Source organism: Triticum aestivum, chromosome 2A (assembly GCF_018294505.1).
Source record: "Triticum aestivum cultivar Chinese Spring chromosome 2A, IWGSC CS RefSeq v2.1, whole genome shotgun sequence".
NCBI lineage: Eukaryota > Viridiplantae > Streptophyta > Magnoliopsida > Poales > Poaceae > Triticum > Triticum aestivum.
Window position 1 is genome coordinate 625,266,883 of NC_057797.1, and position 18,792 is coordinate 625,285,674.

Genomic DNA, 18,792 nt, shown 5'->3' on the forward strand with positions numbered 1-18,792 from the left:
TTGACGACGATATCATCCATATACGCTTCCACATTCCGACTGATTTGAGTGAGTAGACACTTCTGAATCATTCGCATAAATGTGGCTCCGGCATTCTTGAGGCCGAATGGCATGGTGATATAGCAGAAGCACCCGAATGGAGTGATGAAAGCTGTTTTTACCTCGTCGGGTCCGTACAGACGGATCTGGTGGTACCCGGAGTAGGCGTCTAGAAAAGACAATCTCTCGCATCCCGCGGTCGAGTCAACAATTTGATCTATGCGAGGGAGAGGAAAATGATCTTTCGGGCAGGCCCGGTTGATGTGCTTGAAATCAATGCACATTCGGAGTGATTTGTCCTTCTTAGGAACCATGACGACATTAGCGAGCCACTCGGAGTGGTATATCTCTCGGATAAATCCTGCCGCCAACAGTCGAGCCACTTCCTCACCAATGGCTTTTCTCTTCTGGACGGCGGACCGCCGAAGATGCTCTTTGACTGGTTTTGCAGATGAGTCGACTCTTAGGCGATGCTCAGCCAGTCCCCTGGGAACACCTGGCATGTCAGCGGGCTTCCATGCAAAAATGTCCCAGTTCTCACGGAGGAACTGGATGAGCGCTTCTTCCTATTTCGGGTCGAGTGTTGTGGAGATGTGGGTCGGAGCTGCATCGGGGTCGGTCGGGTGAATGTGAACAGGCTTCGTCTCACCGGACGACTGAAATGCAGATTCTGTGGCGGGTTTCTTGGATCGCAGCAAGTCACTCGGATCTGCGTTTTGCTTGTATTCTTCGAACTCGACCGCTGTCACCTGGGAATCAGCAATCTTTGAGCCCTTCTGAAAGCACTCTTCTGCCTTTTTCCGATCACCGGTGACAGTGATCACTCCTTTGGGGCCGGGCATCTTCAATTTGAGGTACACGTAACATGGTCGAGCCATGAACCGTGCATAAGCTGGTCTCCCCAAAATGGCATGATATGCACTCTGAAAATCCACGACCTCAAACGTCAACTTCTCTTTGCGAAAATGTTTCGAATCACCAAACACCACGTCCAGAGCTATTTGGCCGAGTGACTCGGCTTTCTTCCCTGGTATAACTCCATGAAAGCTCATGTTACTGGTGCTCAGTCGGGACATCGGAATGCCCATTCCTTTCAGTGTGTCTGCATACAACAAATTCAGCCCGCTACCACCGTCCATCAGCACCTTTGTCAGTCGAGTGCCTTCGACAACTGGATCGACCACCAAAGCTTGCCTCCCAGGGGTGGCAATATGAGTCGGGTGATCAGATTGGTCGAATGTGATGGGTGTTTGGGACCATTTCAAATAATTTGCTTTTGCTGGGGTAACCATGTTCACCTCACGGTTAATGACTTTCAATCGACTCTTGCTTTCCGCATCTGCAAAGATCATCAGAGTGGAGTTGATATGCGGATATCCTTCCTCACTGTCCTCCTTGCCTTCGGCCTTGTCCGACTCCTTTTCCTTGTCCTTAGACTGTTTTCCTTGAAACTGCTGGATCAGGAGTCGACATTGGCGAGTGGTATGCTTTGGGTAAATGATATTCCCCTCTTCGTCTTTCTTCGTGTGGATGTGGCACGGCATATCCATCACGTCGTTCCCTTCTTTATCCTTTACCTTCTTAGGGTTCCAGGATCCTTTTGGTTTCCCTTAAACTTTCCCTGAGTCACGGCCAGAGCCTCTCCAGGAGCTGCCGGTTCAGCCTTCCGCTTCTGTTTCCGACTGGTGTTTCCCTTCTCCGACTGACTCGGCTTGTGCTTGCCGCTTCGGAGTCGGTCTTCTTCTTCGCCGTTGGCGTACTTGGTAGCAATTTCCATCATCCGACTCAAGGTCATGTCACCGGTTCGACCAAATTTCAAACTCAATTCTCTGTTCTTGACACCATCCTTGAAGGCGCAGACTGCCTGATGATCAGACACATTCTCCACAGTATGGTGCAAAGTGATCCACCTCTGAATATACTCCCTGAGAGTCTCATTGGTCTTCTGCACGCAGACTTGCAGCTCCGTCAATCCAGCCGGTCGCTTGCAAGTTCCTTCAAACGTTCTGACGAACACTCGGGACAGATCTTCCCAAGTGTAAATGCTGCTAGGAGGTAACTGAGTCAACCATGCTCTGGCAGAACCTTCCAACATGAGGGGCAGATGTTTCATGGCCACCTCATCATTCCCACCACCAATCTGAACCGCCACTCGGTAGTCCTCAAGCCAAGTTTCAGGCTTAGACTCACCAGTGAACTTGCTGACTCCTGTTGCCAACCTGAAATTGGGAGGGATCACTGCGGCTCTGATAGCTCTGCTGAAACATTCCGGACCAGAAACATGCACTCGACTGCTCGTAGGCGCATCTCTGTCGAGTCCACCTCGATGGGCTCTGTTCCGGTCGACCAAGCCTTGCACGATAATGGATCGCGCGTCGAAGCCTGGTTCTCTGGGGTCGACTGGAACTCTTCGCCCCGCACTGAGCTGACGTCTGTCATCTTGCTGCCGAGGAGCGTAAGACCCACCCCTCGGAGGGGAATTGGGCACTCGACGCCTATCATCTCGGTCGTGTCGGTCTCCATATTGGTCTCGCCGATTCTCGCGCCCTTCACGCCGCGGAGGCGATCTGGGGCTGTGAGCCGACTGAACCGTATTCGCAGCGACGGATCGACTGTGAATTCTGTTGCGCGACTGCGACACGGCCGAATTCTGATCACCTGCTGCCCGGAGCAGATCCCTGATCTGCATCAAGCCTCTGCCAGCTTCCGACTGAGAGGGCTGGATGGACTCTGCAATACGGGTCGCAGCTGCTAAATTCTGGATTGGGGTTCGATATACCTGAGTCGGCGGGAAGAGTTGACGTCGACTGGTGTCGGGAACTCGTTGCCGTGCGCGCTCGTCGAGTGCTCGCTGAAGATTCTCCAGGCGAGTGCGTTCGGCCAAGTTGGCCAAACGTGCCTCCTCCAAGGCGCGAGCCTCGGGGGTTTCTCCTGCGATGGGAGTACGCAGGGCATCCACGTTCCTGCGGCGAAGTTCCTCTCTTTGCAGAGAGTCGAGTGGCTCGGGCTGGTACTCTTCGTGGTCTCGTGCGGGGTCGCCTCCGTCGCCTGCCCCACCATCACGGGCGAAGCCAGGGGGACTGCGGGGCCCGTCGACCATCAGGATTTCCGCCGCTGGATCACTGCTATCGCACTCGGATGCAGTCTCTACGGAGCCAGTCGACAGATCGAACAGGCCGTAAAGAGATTCGTCGGGCTCGATTGCCGCAACTTGGGTGGTGGCCGTCTGGCGAGCCACCGCGTGCCTCACCCACCGCTGAAGCCTCGACCGGCCCGAGCGCTTGCGCTGGCGGGAGACCGGGAGGGTGGCCGATGGGGGAGTCGACCGATACGGGGTCGACGGTTGCCGCAGCAGAACGCCGCGGACACATGCGCGAAAATGCGTCGCACCGCGGACGGGGAGCGCATCGACGTCGAGTGGAGCCTCCTGGAGCCAGGCGGAGTCGTCGGCGACGAAGGTGAGAGCACCGAGACGGATCTCTCGGCCCTCGACCAAAACTCCAGCAGCCACCATGATGAAAGTACTCGGAAGAATCGCAACTTCTCCACAAAATCGCTAAAACACCTGCCCCACGGTGGGCGCCAACTGTCGTGGTTCTAAGTCTGACAGTAGAGTGGGGGGTAGGTATGGAGAGGCAAGATCCTAGCTATGGAGAGGTTGTAAACACAAGAGATGTACGAGTTCAGGCCCTTCTCGGAGGAAGTAAAAGCCCTACGTCTCGGAGCCCGGAGGCGGTCGAGTGGATTATGTGTATATGAGTTACAGGGTGTCGAACCCTTCTACCTGTGGAGGGGGGTGGCTTATATAGAGTGCGCCAGGACCCCAGCCAGCCCATGTAGGAGAGGGTTTAAGGTGTGTTAAGTCCGGGGCGTTACTGGTAACGCCCCACATAAAGTGTCTTTACTATCATAAAGTCTACTTAATTACAGATCGTTGCAGTGCAGAGTGCCTCTTGACCTTCTGGTGGTCGAGTGAGTCTTCATGGTCGAGTCCTTCAAGTCAGTCGAGTGAGTCCCTCGTAGGTCGACTGGAAGGTGATGTCTTCTAAGGATGTCCCTGGGCAGGGTACTTAGATCAGGTCTGTGACCCTACCCTAGGTACATGACTCCATCAACTAGCTCATTAATCAAAGATGGTTAAGTTTCCTAACCATAGACATGAGTTGCCATTTGATTAACGGGAACACATCATTAGGAGAATGATGTGATTGACTTGACCCATTCCGTTAGCTTAGCACTTGATCATTTAGTTTACTACTATTGCTATCTTCATGACTCATACATGTTCCTATGACTATGAGGTTATGCAACTCCCGAGTACTGGAGGAACCCTTTGTGTGCTACCAAACGTCACAACGTAACTGGGTGATTATAAAGGTGCTCTACATGTGACTCCGATGGTACTCGTGGAGTTGGCATAGATCAAGAATAGGATTTGTCACTCCGATTGTCGGAGAGGTATCTCTGGGCCCTCTCGGTAATGCACATCACTATAAGCCTTGCAAGCAATGTGACTAATGAGTTAGTTGCGGGATGTTGCATTACGGAACGAGTAAAGAGACTTGCCGGTAACGAGATTGAACTAGGTATTGAGATACCGACGATCGAATCTCGGGCAAAGTAACATACCGATGACAAAGGGAACAACGTATGTTGTTATGCGGTTTGACCGATAAAGATCTTCATAGAATATGTGGGAACCAATATGAGGATCCAGGTTCCACTATTGGTTATTGACTGGAGACGTGTCTCGGTCATGTCTACATAGTTCTCGAACCTGTAGGGTCCGCACGCTTAAAGTTTTGTGACGATCGGTATTATGAGTTTTGTGTTTTGATGTACCGAAGGTAGTTCAGAGTCCTGGCTATGATCACAGACATGACGAGGAGTCTCGAAATGGTCGAAACGTAATGATCGATATATTGGACGACTATATTTGGACACCGGAAGTGTTCCGGATAGTTTTGGAGAAAACCGGAGTGCCGGAGGGTTACCGGAACCCCCCCGGGGAGAAATAGTGGGCCTTATGGGACTTAGTGGAGAGAGAGAGAGGGCTGGCCTAGGGCAGGCCGTGCGCCCCTCCCCCTCTAGTCCGAATTGGACTAGGATAGGGGGGCGGCGCCCCCCTTTCCTTCTCCCTCTCCCCTTCCTTTCCCCCTCCTAGTAGGAGTAGGAAAGAGGGGAGTCCTGCTCCTACTAGGAGGACTCCTCCTCCTCCCGGCGCGCCTACAGGGGCCGGCCGGCCTCCCCGTTGCTCCTTTATATATGGGGGCAGGGGGCACCTCTAGACACACAAGTTGATCTGTTGATCTCTCCTAGCCGTGTGCGGTGCCCCCTCCACCATAATCCACCTCGATCATATTGTAGAGGTGCTTAGGCGAAGCCCTGCATTGGTAGCATCATCATCATTGTCATCACACCGTCGTGCTGAGAAAACTCTCCCGTGAAGCTCTGCTGGATCGGAGTTCATGGGACGTCATTGAGCTGAATGTGTGCTGAACTCGGAGGTGTCGTGCATTCGGTACTTGGATCGGTCGGATCATGAAGACGTACGACTACATCAACCGCGTTGTGCTAACGCTTCCGTTTTCGGTCTACAAGGGTACGTGGACACACTCTTCCCTCTCGTTGCTATGCATCACCATGATCCTGTGTGTGCGTAGGAATTTTTTTGAAATTACTGCGTTCCCCAACAATGGCATCCGAGCCTGGTTTATGCGTAGATGTTATATGCAGGAGTAGAACACAAGTGAGTTGTGGATGATACAAGTCATACTGCTTACCAGCATGTCACACTTTGGTTCGGCGTTATTGTTGGATGAAGTGGCACAGACCGACATTACGCGTACGCTTACACGAGACTAGTTCTACCGACGTGCTTTGCACACAGGTGGCTGGCGGGTGTCAGTTTCTCCAACTTTAGTTGAATCGAGTGTGGCTACACCCGGTCCTTGAGAAGGTTAAAACAGAACTAACTTGACAAACTATCGTTGCGGTTTTGATGCATATGTAAGAACGGTTCTTGCTCAGCCCGTAGCAGTCACGTAAAACTTGCAACAACAAAGTAGAGGACGTCTAACTTGTTTTTGCAGGGCATGTTGTGATGTGATATGGTCAAGACATGATGCTATATTTTTATTGTATGAGATGATTATGTTTTGTAACCGAGTTATCGGCAACTGGCAGGAGCCATATGGTTGTCGCTTTATTGTATGCAATGCAATCGCCTTGTAATGGCTTCACTTTATCACTAAGCGGTAGCGATAGTCGTAGACGCAATATTTGGCGAGACGACAATGATGCTACGATGGAGATCAAGGTGTCGGGCCGGTGACGATGGTGATCATGACGGTGCTTTGGAGATGGAGATCACACGCACAAGATGATGATGGCCATATCATATCACTTATATTGATTGCATGTGATGTTTATCTTTTATGCATCTTATTTTGCTTAGATCGACGGTAGCATTATAAGATGATCTCTTACTAAATTTCAAGGTACAAGTGTTCTTCCTGAGTATGCACCGTTGTGAAAGTTTGTCGTGCTGAGACACCACGTGATGATCGGGTATGATAAGCTCTACGTTCACATACAACGGGTGCAAGCCAGTTTTGCACATGCAGAATACTTGGGTTAAACTTGACGAGCCTAGCATATGCAGATATGGCCTCAGAACACTAGAGACCGAAAGGTCGAGCGTGAATCATATAGAAGATATGATCAACATAATGATGTTCACCATTGAAAACCACTCCATCTCACGTGATGATCGGACATGGTTTAGTTGATATGGATCACGTGATCACTTAGATGATTAGAGGGATATCTATCTAAGTGAGAGTTCTTTAATAATTTGATTAAATGAACTTTAATTTATCATGAACTTAGTACCTGATAGTATTTTGCATGTCTATGTTGTTGTAGATAGATGGCCCGTGCTGTTGTTCCGTTGAATTTTAGCGCGTTCCTTGAGAAAGCAAAGTTGAAAGATGATGGTAGCAATTACACGGACTGAGTCCGTAACTTGAGGATTATCCTCATTGCTGCACAGAAGAATTATGTCTTGGAAGCACCGCTAGGTGCCAAACCTGCTGCAGGAGCAACACTAGATGTTATGAACGTCTGGCGGAGCAAAGCTGATGACTACTCGATACTTTAATGTGCCATGCTTTACGGCTTAGAACCGGGACTTCAACAACGTTTTGAACGTCATGGAGCATATGAGATGTTCTAGGAGTTGAAGTTAATATTTGAAGCAAATTCCCGGATTGAGAGATATGAAGTCTCCAATAAGTTCTACAGTTGCAAGATGGAGGAGAATAGTTCTGTTAGTGAGCATATACTCAGAATGTCTGGGTATAACAATCACTTGATTCAACTGGGAGTTAATCTTCCGGATGATAGTGTTATTGATAGAATTTTTCAATCACTGCCACCAAGCTACAAGAGCTTCGTGATGAACTATAACATGCAAGGGATGGATAAGACGATTCCCGAGCTCTTCGCAATGCTAAAGGCTGCGGAGGTACAAATCAAGAAGGAGCATCAAGTGTTGATGGTCAACAAGACCACCAGTTTCAAGAAAAAGGGCAAAGGGAAGAAGAAGGGGAACTTCAAGAAGAACGACAAACAAGTTGCTGTTCAGGAGAAGAAACCCAAGTCTGGACCTAAGCGTGAGACTGAGTGCTTCTACTGCAAACAGACTGGTTACTGGAAGCGGAACTGCCCCAAGTATTTGGCGGACTACAGATTAAGCGAAGATTAGCAAAGGACGAGGTGACGATGCGCGTGGGAAATGGTTTCAAAGTCGATGTGATCGCGGTCGGCACGCTACCTCTACATCTACCTTCGGGATTAGTTTTAGACCTAAATAATTGTTATTTGGTGCCAGCGTTAAGCATGAACATTATATCTGGATCTTGTTTAATGCAAGACGATTATTCATTTAAATCAGAGAATAATGGTTGTTCTATTTATATGAGCAATATCTTTTATGGTCATGCACCCTTAAAGAGTGGTCTATTCTTTTTGAATCTCGATAGTGAAGATACACATATTCATAATATTAAAGCTAAAAGATGCAGAGTTGATAATGATAGTGCAACTTATTTGTGGCACTGTCGTTTGGGTCATATTGGTGTAAAGTGCATGAAGAAACTCCATTCTGATGGACTTTTGGAATCACTTGATTATGAATCACTTGGTACTTGCGAACCATGCCTCATGGGCAATATGACTAAGACACCGTTCTTCGGAAGAATGGAGCGAGCAACAGATTTGTTGGAAATCATACATACTGATGTATGTGGTCCGATGAATGTTGAGGCTCATGGCGGATATCGTTATTTTCTCACCTTCACAGACGATTTGAGCAGATATGGGTATATCTACTTGATGAAACATAAGTCTGAAACATTTGAAAAGTTCAAAGAATTTCAGTGTGAAGTGGAAAATCATTGTAACAAGAAAATAAAGTTTTTACGATCTGATCGTGGAGGAGAATATTTGAGTTACAAGTTTAGTCTTCATTTGAAACAATGCAGAATAGTTTCGCAACTCACGCCACCAGGAACACCACAGCGTAATGGTGTGTCCGAACATCGTAATCGTACTTCACTAGATATGGTGCGATCTATGATGTCTCTTACTGATTTACCGCTATCATTTTGGGGTTATGCTTTAGAGACGGCTGCATTCACGTTAAATAGGGCACAATCTAAATCCGTTGAGACGACTTCTTATGAACTGTGGTTTGGCAAGAAACCAAAGTTGTCATTTCTTAAAATTTGGGGCTGCGACGCTTATGTGAAAAAGCTTCAACCCGATAAGCTCGAACCCAAATCGAAGAAATGTGTTTTCATAGGATACCCAAAAGAAACAGGTGGGTACACCTTCTATCACAGATCTGAAGGCAAGACTTTTGTTGCTAAGAATGGATCCTTTCTAGAGAAGGAGTTTCTCTCGAGAGAAGTGAGTGGGAAGAAAGTAGAACTTGACGAGGTAACTGTACCTGCTCCCTTATTGGAAAGTAGTTCATCACAGAAACTGGTTCCTGTGACACCTACACCAATTTGTGGGGAAGGTAATGATGATGATCATGAAACTTCATATCAAATTACTACCGAACCTCGTAGGTCAACCAGAGTAAGATGCACACCAGAGTGGTACGGTAATCCTGTTCTGGAGGTCATGTTACTAGACCATGATGAACCTACAAACTATGAGGAAGTGATGATGAGCCCAGATTCCGAAAAATGGCTAGAAGCCATGAAATCTGAGATGGGATCCATGTATGAGAACAAAGTGTGGACTTTGGTTTACTTTGTCGATGATCGGCAAGCCATCGAGAATAAATGGATTTTCAAGAAGAAGACTGACGCTGATGGTAATGTTACTGTCTACAAAGCTCGACTTTTTGCGGAAGGTTTTCGACAAGTTCAAGGAATTGACTATGATGAGACCTTCTCACCCGTAGCGATGCTTAAATCCGTCCGAATCATGTTAGCTACTGCCGCATTTTATGATTATGAAATTTGGCAAATGGATGTAAAAATTGCATTCTAAATGAATTTCTGGAAGAAGAGTTGTATATGATGCAACCTGAAGGTTTTATTGATCCAAAGGGTGCTAACAAAGTGTGCAAGCTCCAGCGATCCATTTATGGACTGGTGCAAGTCTCTCAGAGTTGGAATAAACGTTTTGATAGTGTGATCAAAGCATATTGTTTTATACAGACTTTTGGAGAAGCCTGTATTTACAAGAAAGTGAGTGCGAGCTCTGTAGCATTTCTAATATTATATGTGGATGACATATTGTTGATTGGAAATGATATAGAATTTCTGGATATCATAAAAGGATATTTGAATAAGAGTTTTTCAATGAAAGACCTCGGTGAAGCTGCTTACATATTGGGCATCAAGATCTATAGAGATAGATCAAGACGCTTAATTGGACTTTCACAAAGCACATACCTTGACAAAGTTTTGAAGAAGTTCAAAATGGATCAGGCAAAGAAAGGATTCTTGCCTGTGCTACAAGGTGTGAAGTTGAGTAAGACTCAATGCCCGACCACTGCAGAAGATAGAGAGAAAATGAAAGGTGTTCCCTATGCTTCAGCCATAGGCTGTATCATCTATGCAATGCTGTGTACCAGACCTGATGTGTGCCTTGCTATTAGTTTAGCAGGGAGGTACCAAAGTAATCCAGGAGTGGATCATTGGACAGCGGTCAAGAACATCCTGAAATACCTAAAAAGGACTAAGAATATGTTTCTCGTTTATGGAGGTGACAAAGAGCTCATCGTAAATGGTTACGTTGATGCAAGCTTTGACACTCATCCGGACGATTCTAAATCGAAAACCGGATACGTGTTTATATTGAATGGTGGAGCTGTCAGTTGGAGTAGTTCTAAACAAATCGCCATGGAGGGATCTACGTGTGAAGCGGAGTACATTGCTACTTTGGAAGCAGCGAATGAAGGAGTCTGGATGAAGGAGTTCATATCCGATCTAGGTGTCATGCCTAGTGCATCAGGTCCAATAAAAATCTTTTGTGACAATACTGGTGCAATTGCCTTGGCAAAGGAATCCAGATTTCACAAGAGAACCAAGCACATCAAAAGACGCTTCAATTCCATCCGCGATCAAGTCCAGGTGGGAGACATAGAGATTTGCAAGATACATACGGATCTGAATGTTGCGGACCCGTTGACTAAGCCTCTCTCACGAGCAAAACATGATCAGCACCAAGGCTCCATGGGTGTTAGAATCATTACTGTGTAATCTAGATTATTGACTCTAGTGCAAGTGGCAGACTGAAGGAAATATGCCCTAGAGGAAATAATAAAGTTATTATTTATTTCCTCATATCATGATAAATGTTTATTATTCATGCTAGAATTGTATTAACCGGAAACTTAGTACATGTGTGAATACATAGACAAACAGCGTGTCACTAGTATGCCTCTACTTGACTAGCTCATTAATCAAAGATGGTTAAGTTTCCTAACTATAGACATGAGTTGTCATTTGATTAACGGGATCACATCATTAGGAGAATGATGTGATTGACATGAACCATTCCGTTAGCTTAGCACTTGATCGTTTAGTTTACTGCTATTGCTTTCTTCATGACTCATACATGTTTCTATAACTATGAGGTTATGCAAGTCCCGAGTACCGGAGGAACACTTTGTGTGCTACCAAATGTCACAACGTAAATGTGTGATTATAAAGGTGATCTACAGGTGACTTCGATGGTACTCGTGGAGTTGGCATAGATCAAGAATAGGATTTGTCACTCCGATTGTCAGAGAGGTATCTCTGGGCCCTTTCGGTAATGCACATCACTATAAGCCTTGCAAGCAATGTGATTAATGAGTTAGTTGCGGGATGTTGCATTACGGAACGAGTAAAGAGACTTTCCGGTAACGAGATTGAACTAGGTATTGAGATACTGACGACCGAATCTCGGGCAAGGTAACATACCGATGACAAAGGGAACAGCGTATGTTGTTATGCGGTTTGACCGATAAAGATCTTCGTAGAATATGTGGGAACCAATATGAGCATCCAGGTTCCGTTATTGGTTATTGACCGGAGATGTGTCTCGGTCATGTCTACATAGTGCTCGAACCCGTAGGGTCCGCATGCTTAAAGTTCTGTGACGATCGGTATTATGAGTTTTGTGTTTTGATGTATCGAAGGTAGTTCGGAGTCCCTGATATGATCACGGACATGACGAGGAGTCTCTAAATGGCCGAGACATAAAGATTGATATATTGAACGACTATATTCGGACACCGGAAGTGTTCTGGGTGGTTTCGGAGAAAACCGGAGTGCCGGAGGTGAAAGGACATGCGGTGCCCCCATGTGTGGTTTTGGTAATTGATGACATTCTCTATGGACTAATGGTTGCATTGAGTTATATTTGAAGGATTTTTTCATAGGCATTTCTTGAAGTCCATGTGTTGGTTTCAAGGAGTTTATGGGTTGACCAAGGTGCTATTAAGGAATTATCCAAAGATTGGTCATGTGAGTGTTGAGCTTATTGCAAGCATGTCTTGAAGAAGAAGATTGTGTGATCATTCATGTTTACTTTCAAGACATCATCCAAACGAAGAGAGTTGGAAAGATTCAAGGTTGATCAAGACTAAGTCAAGAGTGAATCAAGTTGATCAACTCACAAAGCGTAGAAGATGTACCGAGAGGGATCAAGTGATCCCATGGTATGGTAAGCATTGTCCATTGCACTTGTGTACTAACCCATGGTCTATGTGAGAGTTTATGGGGGTTAGGTACATGTCCATGGGCTTGTGTCAAGAGGAAGATATCATACAACCCATGGAAAGGATGACATCAAGTGGTGATCGTCATCAAAATTGCCGTGTGCAAGTTCAAGTGGAGCATCACGAAGAGATCAAGTGCTTGAAGCTTGCCATCCACTGTGGTGTAAATGGACTTGTGAAGATGTGCCGAAGAGTGGCTCACCCATAGTGGAGTATGGGGGAGCAATCATCTAGTCTCCATCGACCCAACGCAATCAAGAAAGGTGGTCCATCTTGAGGAGGACGAGATCGTCATCATCTAGCTCAAGTGGATCATGTGCAAGGCAAAGGTTTGCCCTTGATAGGTTTTCTATTTTACCGGTCTCATGGTGGTAGTTGGGAGACCGGGTTATAGGATCGATAGCCGTACTATCAAGGGGGCTCTCAAGTGAGTAGCTTGATCGTATCGTTCGTCAAGAGCTCAAACCATTGCATCCTTGCATCATGTTTCTTGGTTCTTGTTTGGTTCTCTTTGTGAGTCTTAGATCTTATGGTCATCTTGATGACAAGCTTGAGTTCATCGAAAACGGAGTTTGCATGCGTCTTCTATGATGTTTTCGGTGTTGGAGGTTTTACCGGTCTTATCCGAGGAAGGGTTCTCACCATTTTATTTTGGGCCTTTTCTCATTTGCTTCTTATTGCTATTTCTATCAAGATTGTGTTAGCCCTTGTCGCTAGCTTTTCAACAAACTCGGTTTCATCGAATTCGGAGTCCGTTCGCAAAAGTTGTGACAGTTTTGGTGTTCTGAAAAGGCTGCAGCGGTACTACCGCGAATTGGAGCGGATGTAATTTTTTACTACCGCTCCAGAGCGGTACTACCGCGGCTCCTACAACGGTAGTACCGCTCCGGATCAAAAACTCGTCCCAAGTCCTGCGGTGGTAGGCCCGGATGTATTTTTTTAGTACCGCTCGCTAGCAGTAGTACCACTATCCTTTGCGGTAGTACCGCGATCCCTAGCGGCAATACCGTGAGGACGAGCGGTAGTACCACTCCAGCGGTTCTACTGGCCTTTTGCCTCCTCGCTGTTGTTTTTCAAAAGGGTACTACCGCCCTAGCGGTAGTACCGCTCCTTGGAGCGGTAGTACCGCTCTGTGCGGGCTGTGAGCATAACGGTTGGATTTTCCCCCACCTATTAAAGGGGGTCTTCTTCCCCATTGAACCTTATCTCTTTAGCTCGTGTTCTTCCCCCATTGTTGACCTTCTTCGAGCTTGCTAACTCTCAATCCCTCCAATGATTCTTGCTAGTTCTTGAGGGAAAAGAGAGAGGAGATCTAGATCCACGTTTCCACCAATCACTTTCTCCTCTAAGTGAGGGGAACCCCTTGATTCTAGATCTTGGAGTTCTTCGTGTTCTTATTTCGTTCTTCCTCTCATTTTCCTCCCTAGCATTAGTTGCTTTGGTGGGATTTGGGAGAGAAGGACTTGGGCACTCTGTGTGCCCTTGCCATTGCATTTGGTGCATCGGTTTGAGTTCTCCACGGTGATACGTGGAAGTGAAGTTTGAGAAGCTTATTACTCTTGTGTGTTTGAGCACCCTAGAGCTTGTTCCTCTTGGGTGCCTTGGCGCCCTAGATGGTTGGTGTTGTTCGTAGCTCAATCATTGTGGTGTAAAGCTCCGAGCAAGCGTCGGGGTCTCCAATTAGGTTGTGGAGATCGCCCCAAGCAATTTGACGGGTACCGGTGACCGCCCCCAAGGGTTGCCAAAGTGTACGGGTTTGGTGACCGCCCCCAAGGGTTGCCATTTGTACGGGTTCGGTGACCGCCCTCAAGGGTCCCTTAGTGGAATAACGGCATCTTGCATTGTGCGAGGGCGTGAGGAGATTACGATGGCCCTAGTGGCTTCTTGGGGAGCATTGTGCCTCCACACCGCTCCAAACGGAGATTAGCATCCGCAAGGGTGTGAACTTCGGGATACATCGTCGTCTCCGCGTGCCTCGGTTATCTCTTATCCGAGCCCCTTTACTTATGCACTTTACTTTGTGATAGCCATATTGTTTCTTGTCATATATCTTGCTATCACATAGTTGCTTATCTTGCTTAGCATAAGTTGTTGGTGCACATAAGTGAGCCTAGTTGTTTTAGGTTTTGTGCTTGACAAATTAACCGCTAGGTTTATTCCACATTTGTTCAAGCCTAAATCGTAATTATTTTAAAACGCCTATTCACCCCCCTCCAGGCGACATCCACGATCTTTCAGGAGGGTTACCGGAACCCCCCTGGGAGAAATAGTGGGCCTTATGGGCCTTAGTGGAGAGAGAGAGGGCTGGCCTAGGGCAGGCCGCACGCCCCTTCCCCTCTGGTCCGAGTTGGACTAGGAGAGGGGGGCGATGCCCCCTTTCCTTCTCCCTCTCCCCCTTCCTTTCCCCCTCCTAGTAGGAGTAGGAAAGAGGGAAGTCCTACTCCTACTTGGAGGAGGACTCCTCCTCCTGGCGCGCCTACAGGGGCCGGCCGACCTTCCCCCTTGCTCCTTTATATACGGGGGCAGGGGGCACTTCTAGACACACAAGTTGATCTGTTGATCTCTCCCAGCCGTGTGCGGTGCCCCCCTCCACCATAACCCACCTCGATCATATCGTAGCGGTGCTTAGGAGAAGCCCTACATCGGTAGCATCATCATCACCGTCATCACGCCGTCGTACTGACGAAACTCTCCCGTGAAGCTCTGCTGGACCGGAGTTCGTGGGACGTCATCGAGCTGAACGTGTGCTGAACTCGGAGATGCCTTGCGTTCGGTACTTGGATCGGTCGGATCGTGAAAAGTACGACTACATCAACCATGTTGTGCTAACGCTTCCACTTTCGGTCTACGAGGGTACGTGGACACACTCTTCCCTCTCGTTGCTATGCATCACCATGATCCTGTCTATGCGTAGGAATTTTTTTGAAATTACTGCGTTCCCCAACAATGCGAACATGACTGCAATGCTCCAGAAATAAGTTCAATCGATCATTATCGCACCATATCGGTAACTTTGTTCATTTCCTGATATCAAGTAATTATTTTCTTTGTCTGGCAGGTTTTGGAAAGAGTTCACCGGAATTGCTCCAGGACTGCCGAGTGCCGAGGGAGCTGCGATTACACTCCCGGAAGTAAGTAGTACTAGCTAGTTCAGCGCATCTCCCATTGATTCTAGTTTCATCAATATCATTTACCATGCTTGATTATCAGTTTGATTGAACTCTATTTCTCGTATAAAGTGCTTGTGGCAGGAAGCCGGAAATGATTTTTGTGGATACCACATTTGCGAGTCCGTCTACAACGTGACCTCTTAGCAGGGCTACTCCGAAAAACAATATGAAGCACGTAAACAATAATATTCACAATTTTATTTTATTACCATCATTTGTGTTGAGTTTCATTCATATATATGTATTGACCCCCTTCTTTAAATTAGATATGGCAGATGCGGGATGAATTCCTACCACATGATCGCATACGAGCAATTAAAGAGGAATTGGCGGGATTCTTTTTTGATCATGTCATTAATGAGAAGGGAGAATACCATGTGAAAATTGATATAGACTTTAGATGTTAGGGATTGTAAGAGATCTTATATTGTATATATGTAGCTAGTAGCGTCGGATAGATATACGAAAACTTGTTGCTCGACCATTCTCTCGGAGAAAGAGAGGTCACTTCCCTCTGTATATGTTCATGATGATCTTGTGTAATTAATGGTTCCTCCATTTTCTTACTAGCTAGCGTGTCGAGGTCTTTCTATATGTATAGTAGCTAGCATCGACCAAGCACGAAGAAAGAGAGGTCACTTCTCTTTATTAGCTAGCCAACACAATATGAAATCTCTAAATTAACCCTCCAAAATCCCCTAACCCCCCTCCCTTTCAAAAACAAAAAACAAAAACCCCACCTTCTGCCAGCTGCTGATGTGTGAATGCCTTTTTGGTTCCGGTCGGTGTTACCAACCGAAACTAAAGGTCCTCCTGCCTGGGCCCCCGCAGCGGTCACGTGAAGCCCCTTCTGTCCCGATTCGTAAGCGAACCGGGACTAAAGGTTTTGGGCTTTAGTCCCGACCTTTTAGTCCCGGTTCCGGAACCAGAACTAAAGATCCTCTGAAACCGGGACTAGTTTCCTGTTTTCCACTAGTGCATTCAAGCTGCGACGGTCGTGACGGGGAGCTGCAACCACAGGGACACGCTGCTGCATGCACGACACCGGTGAGAAATGGAGGAGACGATGGCGGCGAGGGCAGCACTGCGCCGGGCGGTGCTTTTACGGCCAGTGTGCGGCTGTAAATCGCTCGATGCTGCGGGTGCAACCGGCGCCGGTCGACCGACGGGTAGCACTAGCCAAAAGAAAGTGATAATTATTATTGAAACCAAATTTCATCGCATCTAACATTTATTTGTACTCAATAGGTATATCCGTAGCCCACATGTGTACGTAGTACACTTAGTTACAAGTCACAAACACTCATGTAGAAATCAAAATAAAGTGATACAAGCTGGCCTGTCCTTCCTCATCGAAAGTAAGAACGTACTCCTCTCCTCTTGACACGTACCTGACGTACGCGCGCCCTCGATCTCTCAGCTCTCATGTCTCAGCGTCGCGCGTCATGGCGAGCGTTGCAAAACCGGAGGAAAGTTCTGCGCCCTGAGCTGCTCATAGAACATACTGATGAACTCCTCCGCCCTGTAGTCCACGTCAGGCTCAAGTTCGTAGCAGGCCAACCCATCAGCCTCATCTTCCTCCTCAACCACATCGTCCTCCTCTGTCGCCGGCGGCGACCCGTACGAGGCCCCAACGGTGGCGCCAAAGCAGGAAGAGACGGCAGCGCCGGCGGCGGCACCCCACTTCAGCCGTGAGTGGAGCCTCTTGGCCGCGAGGAACACGGGGCTAGGGCTGTTGCTACACGAGAACTCGTGCTCCATTAACGCGCGAGGAGGGTAGTATGGCGGCAGACGCTTGTTGCTTTTGCCGTGGTAGGAGGAGAGGACGGCGTGGGTACGCCTCGCCACCCTGCGGAGGAGTCGGCGCCGGTTCATGAAGAGGTACTTGAGGTAGTCTGCGGCGAGGACGAGGAGGCTGCGCAGACGACGCCTCGCCGTCTTGGTGCTGCAGCGCCGGAATCTATCTTCGTCCATGCGGTCGCGCCGGGAAGTTGATGATGATCCTGGTAGGGTTTTTGTCAGTCTACATGTAGCATGAGGAATTTCTGACCTGGACCGTCCTTGCTCAAGGGCTAACCTTTTATAGCTAGCGTAGTAGAGATAGAGAGAGATGAAAATCATTGGTGTCACAGTGGGCTGCACAATTTCGGGGCAAGAAAGGTTAGTTTAGTGAGCCTGAGAAGCAAGCACAAATTAGCTGGACTGGACTTGTTGCACCGTTTATTGTGCTGGTGCTAGACACGCTCAAGTTAGGTGCATTTCTGAAATTCTGAAGAAGAAAAAAACCTCCATAATCAAGACGGCATTCCAGCTGTTTGCACGTACGGTGTGAGAGGTGAGACGACGAGAAAACATAAGAGAAATGGATGCTGTTTCTAGAAGTGAAAAATGATGGAATTACAGAGATTAAGCGAACAGAACAGAGAACACGGTTGGTTTTCTTTTACGAAAAAGATGAGGAGTTGTCTTGGCCATCACGGTTGCGAGTACGCGCAACTCTCTCCATTTTTCATGCCAAAGCAAAACACACTTGTCAGTAGACGTCAAACCTTCACCATGCTGCCGCCGAGAAAAATTAAAATAATCCCATGCATGTCCCATGCAAGGCCCATTTGCATGAAGCCACTGAGGAGTTACTCTTACTTGAGGGGAAGACGCTGGAGAACGGCCAGAAGACCAGGGTTCCGCAGCGGGCTTATCGCATAAAAGCAAAAAATCGCATGTAGCTCCGCAGCGGGCTTATCGCATACCTTTGCTTGGTCTCGCCGCAAAACGAAGCTAGATTACGCGTTGTACGTGTGCTTTACCCCATCGTCGTGTAATTCTGGAGGAGTAGTGGCTTGCGGGTTGTAAGTTTGTACCGGACGAGAGCGCACTTCTTCCGCAATGATATGATCATGCATCAACGTGTAGGGGCACGTTGGCTAGTCAGGCTTGAATCAACGCGCAAAGAATGTTGTTTGAAGATGCGGCGCATTAGTTCAAGGTAGTAGTAGCATACGATGGCATAAGCATAGTTTAGGACAATGGGCACTGAGGAATTTTTAGATAAATCACTACTCCTGCTACTGAACGTGGCATTCGGGGCAGTTCTTTCTTCTCGTATGCAGCCGGTTTTGTGTTTCGCGTTTGGCCAAGAGTCGCTAGTACTCTACTTTCCGCGGCGGTTCTAAGAGCATCTACGTCCGAGCACCCTAAATCCTTTTCAAACATCTGGCGGGTTGGCCAGTCATAAAAAATCGACTCATTCAAATACCTCAAACAGGCCTCGAACATTCGGACTGGCCGGCACCC

At 47.6% G+C, this 18,792-nt stretch overlaps 1 protein-coding gene across 1 annotated transcript; it reads right to left on the reverse strand.

Annotated features, from left to right (window-relative positions):
- Positions 1-16,721: 16,721 nt before the first annotated feature.
- Positions 16,722-17,537, reverse strand: LOC123185741 (uncharacterized). Its single transcript, XM_044597571.1, has one exon. The coding sequence runs from the start codon at positions 17,470-17,472 to the stop codon at positions 16,942-16,944; it is 531 nt and encodes a 176-aa protein (XP_044453506.1). The 5' UTR covers positions 17,473-17,537; the 3' UTR covers positions 16,722-16,941.
- Between the last annotated feature and the right edge of the window lie 1,255 nt (positions 17,538-18,792).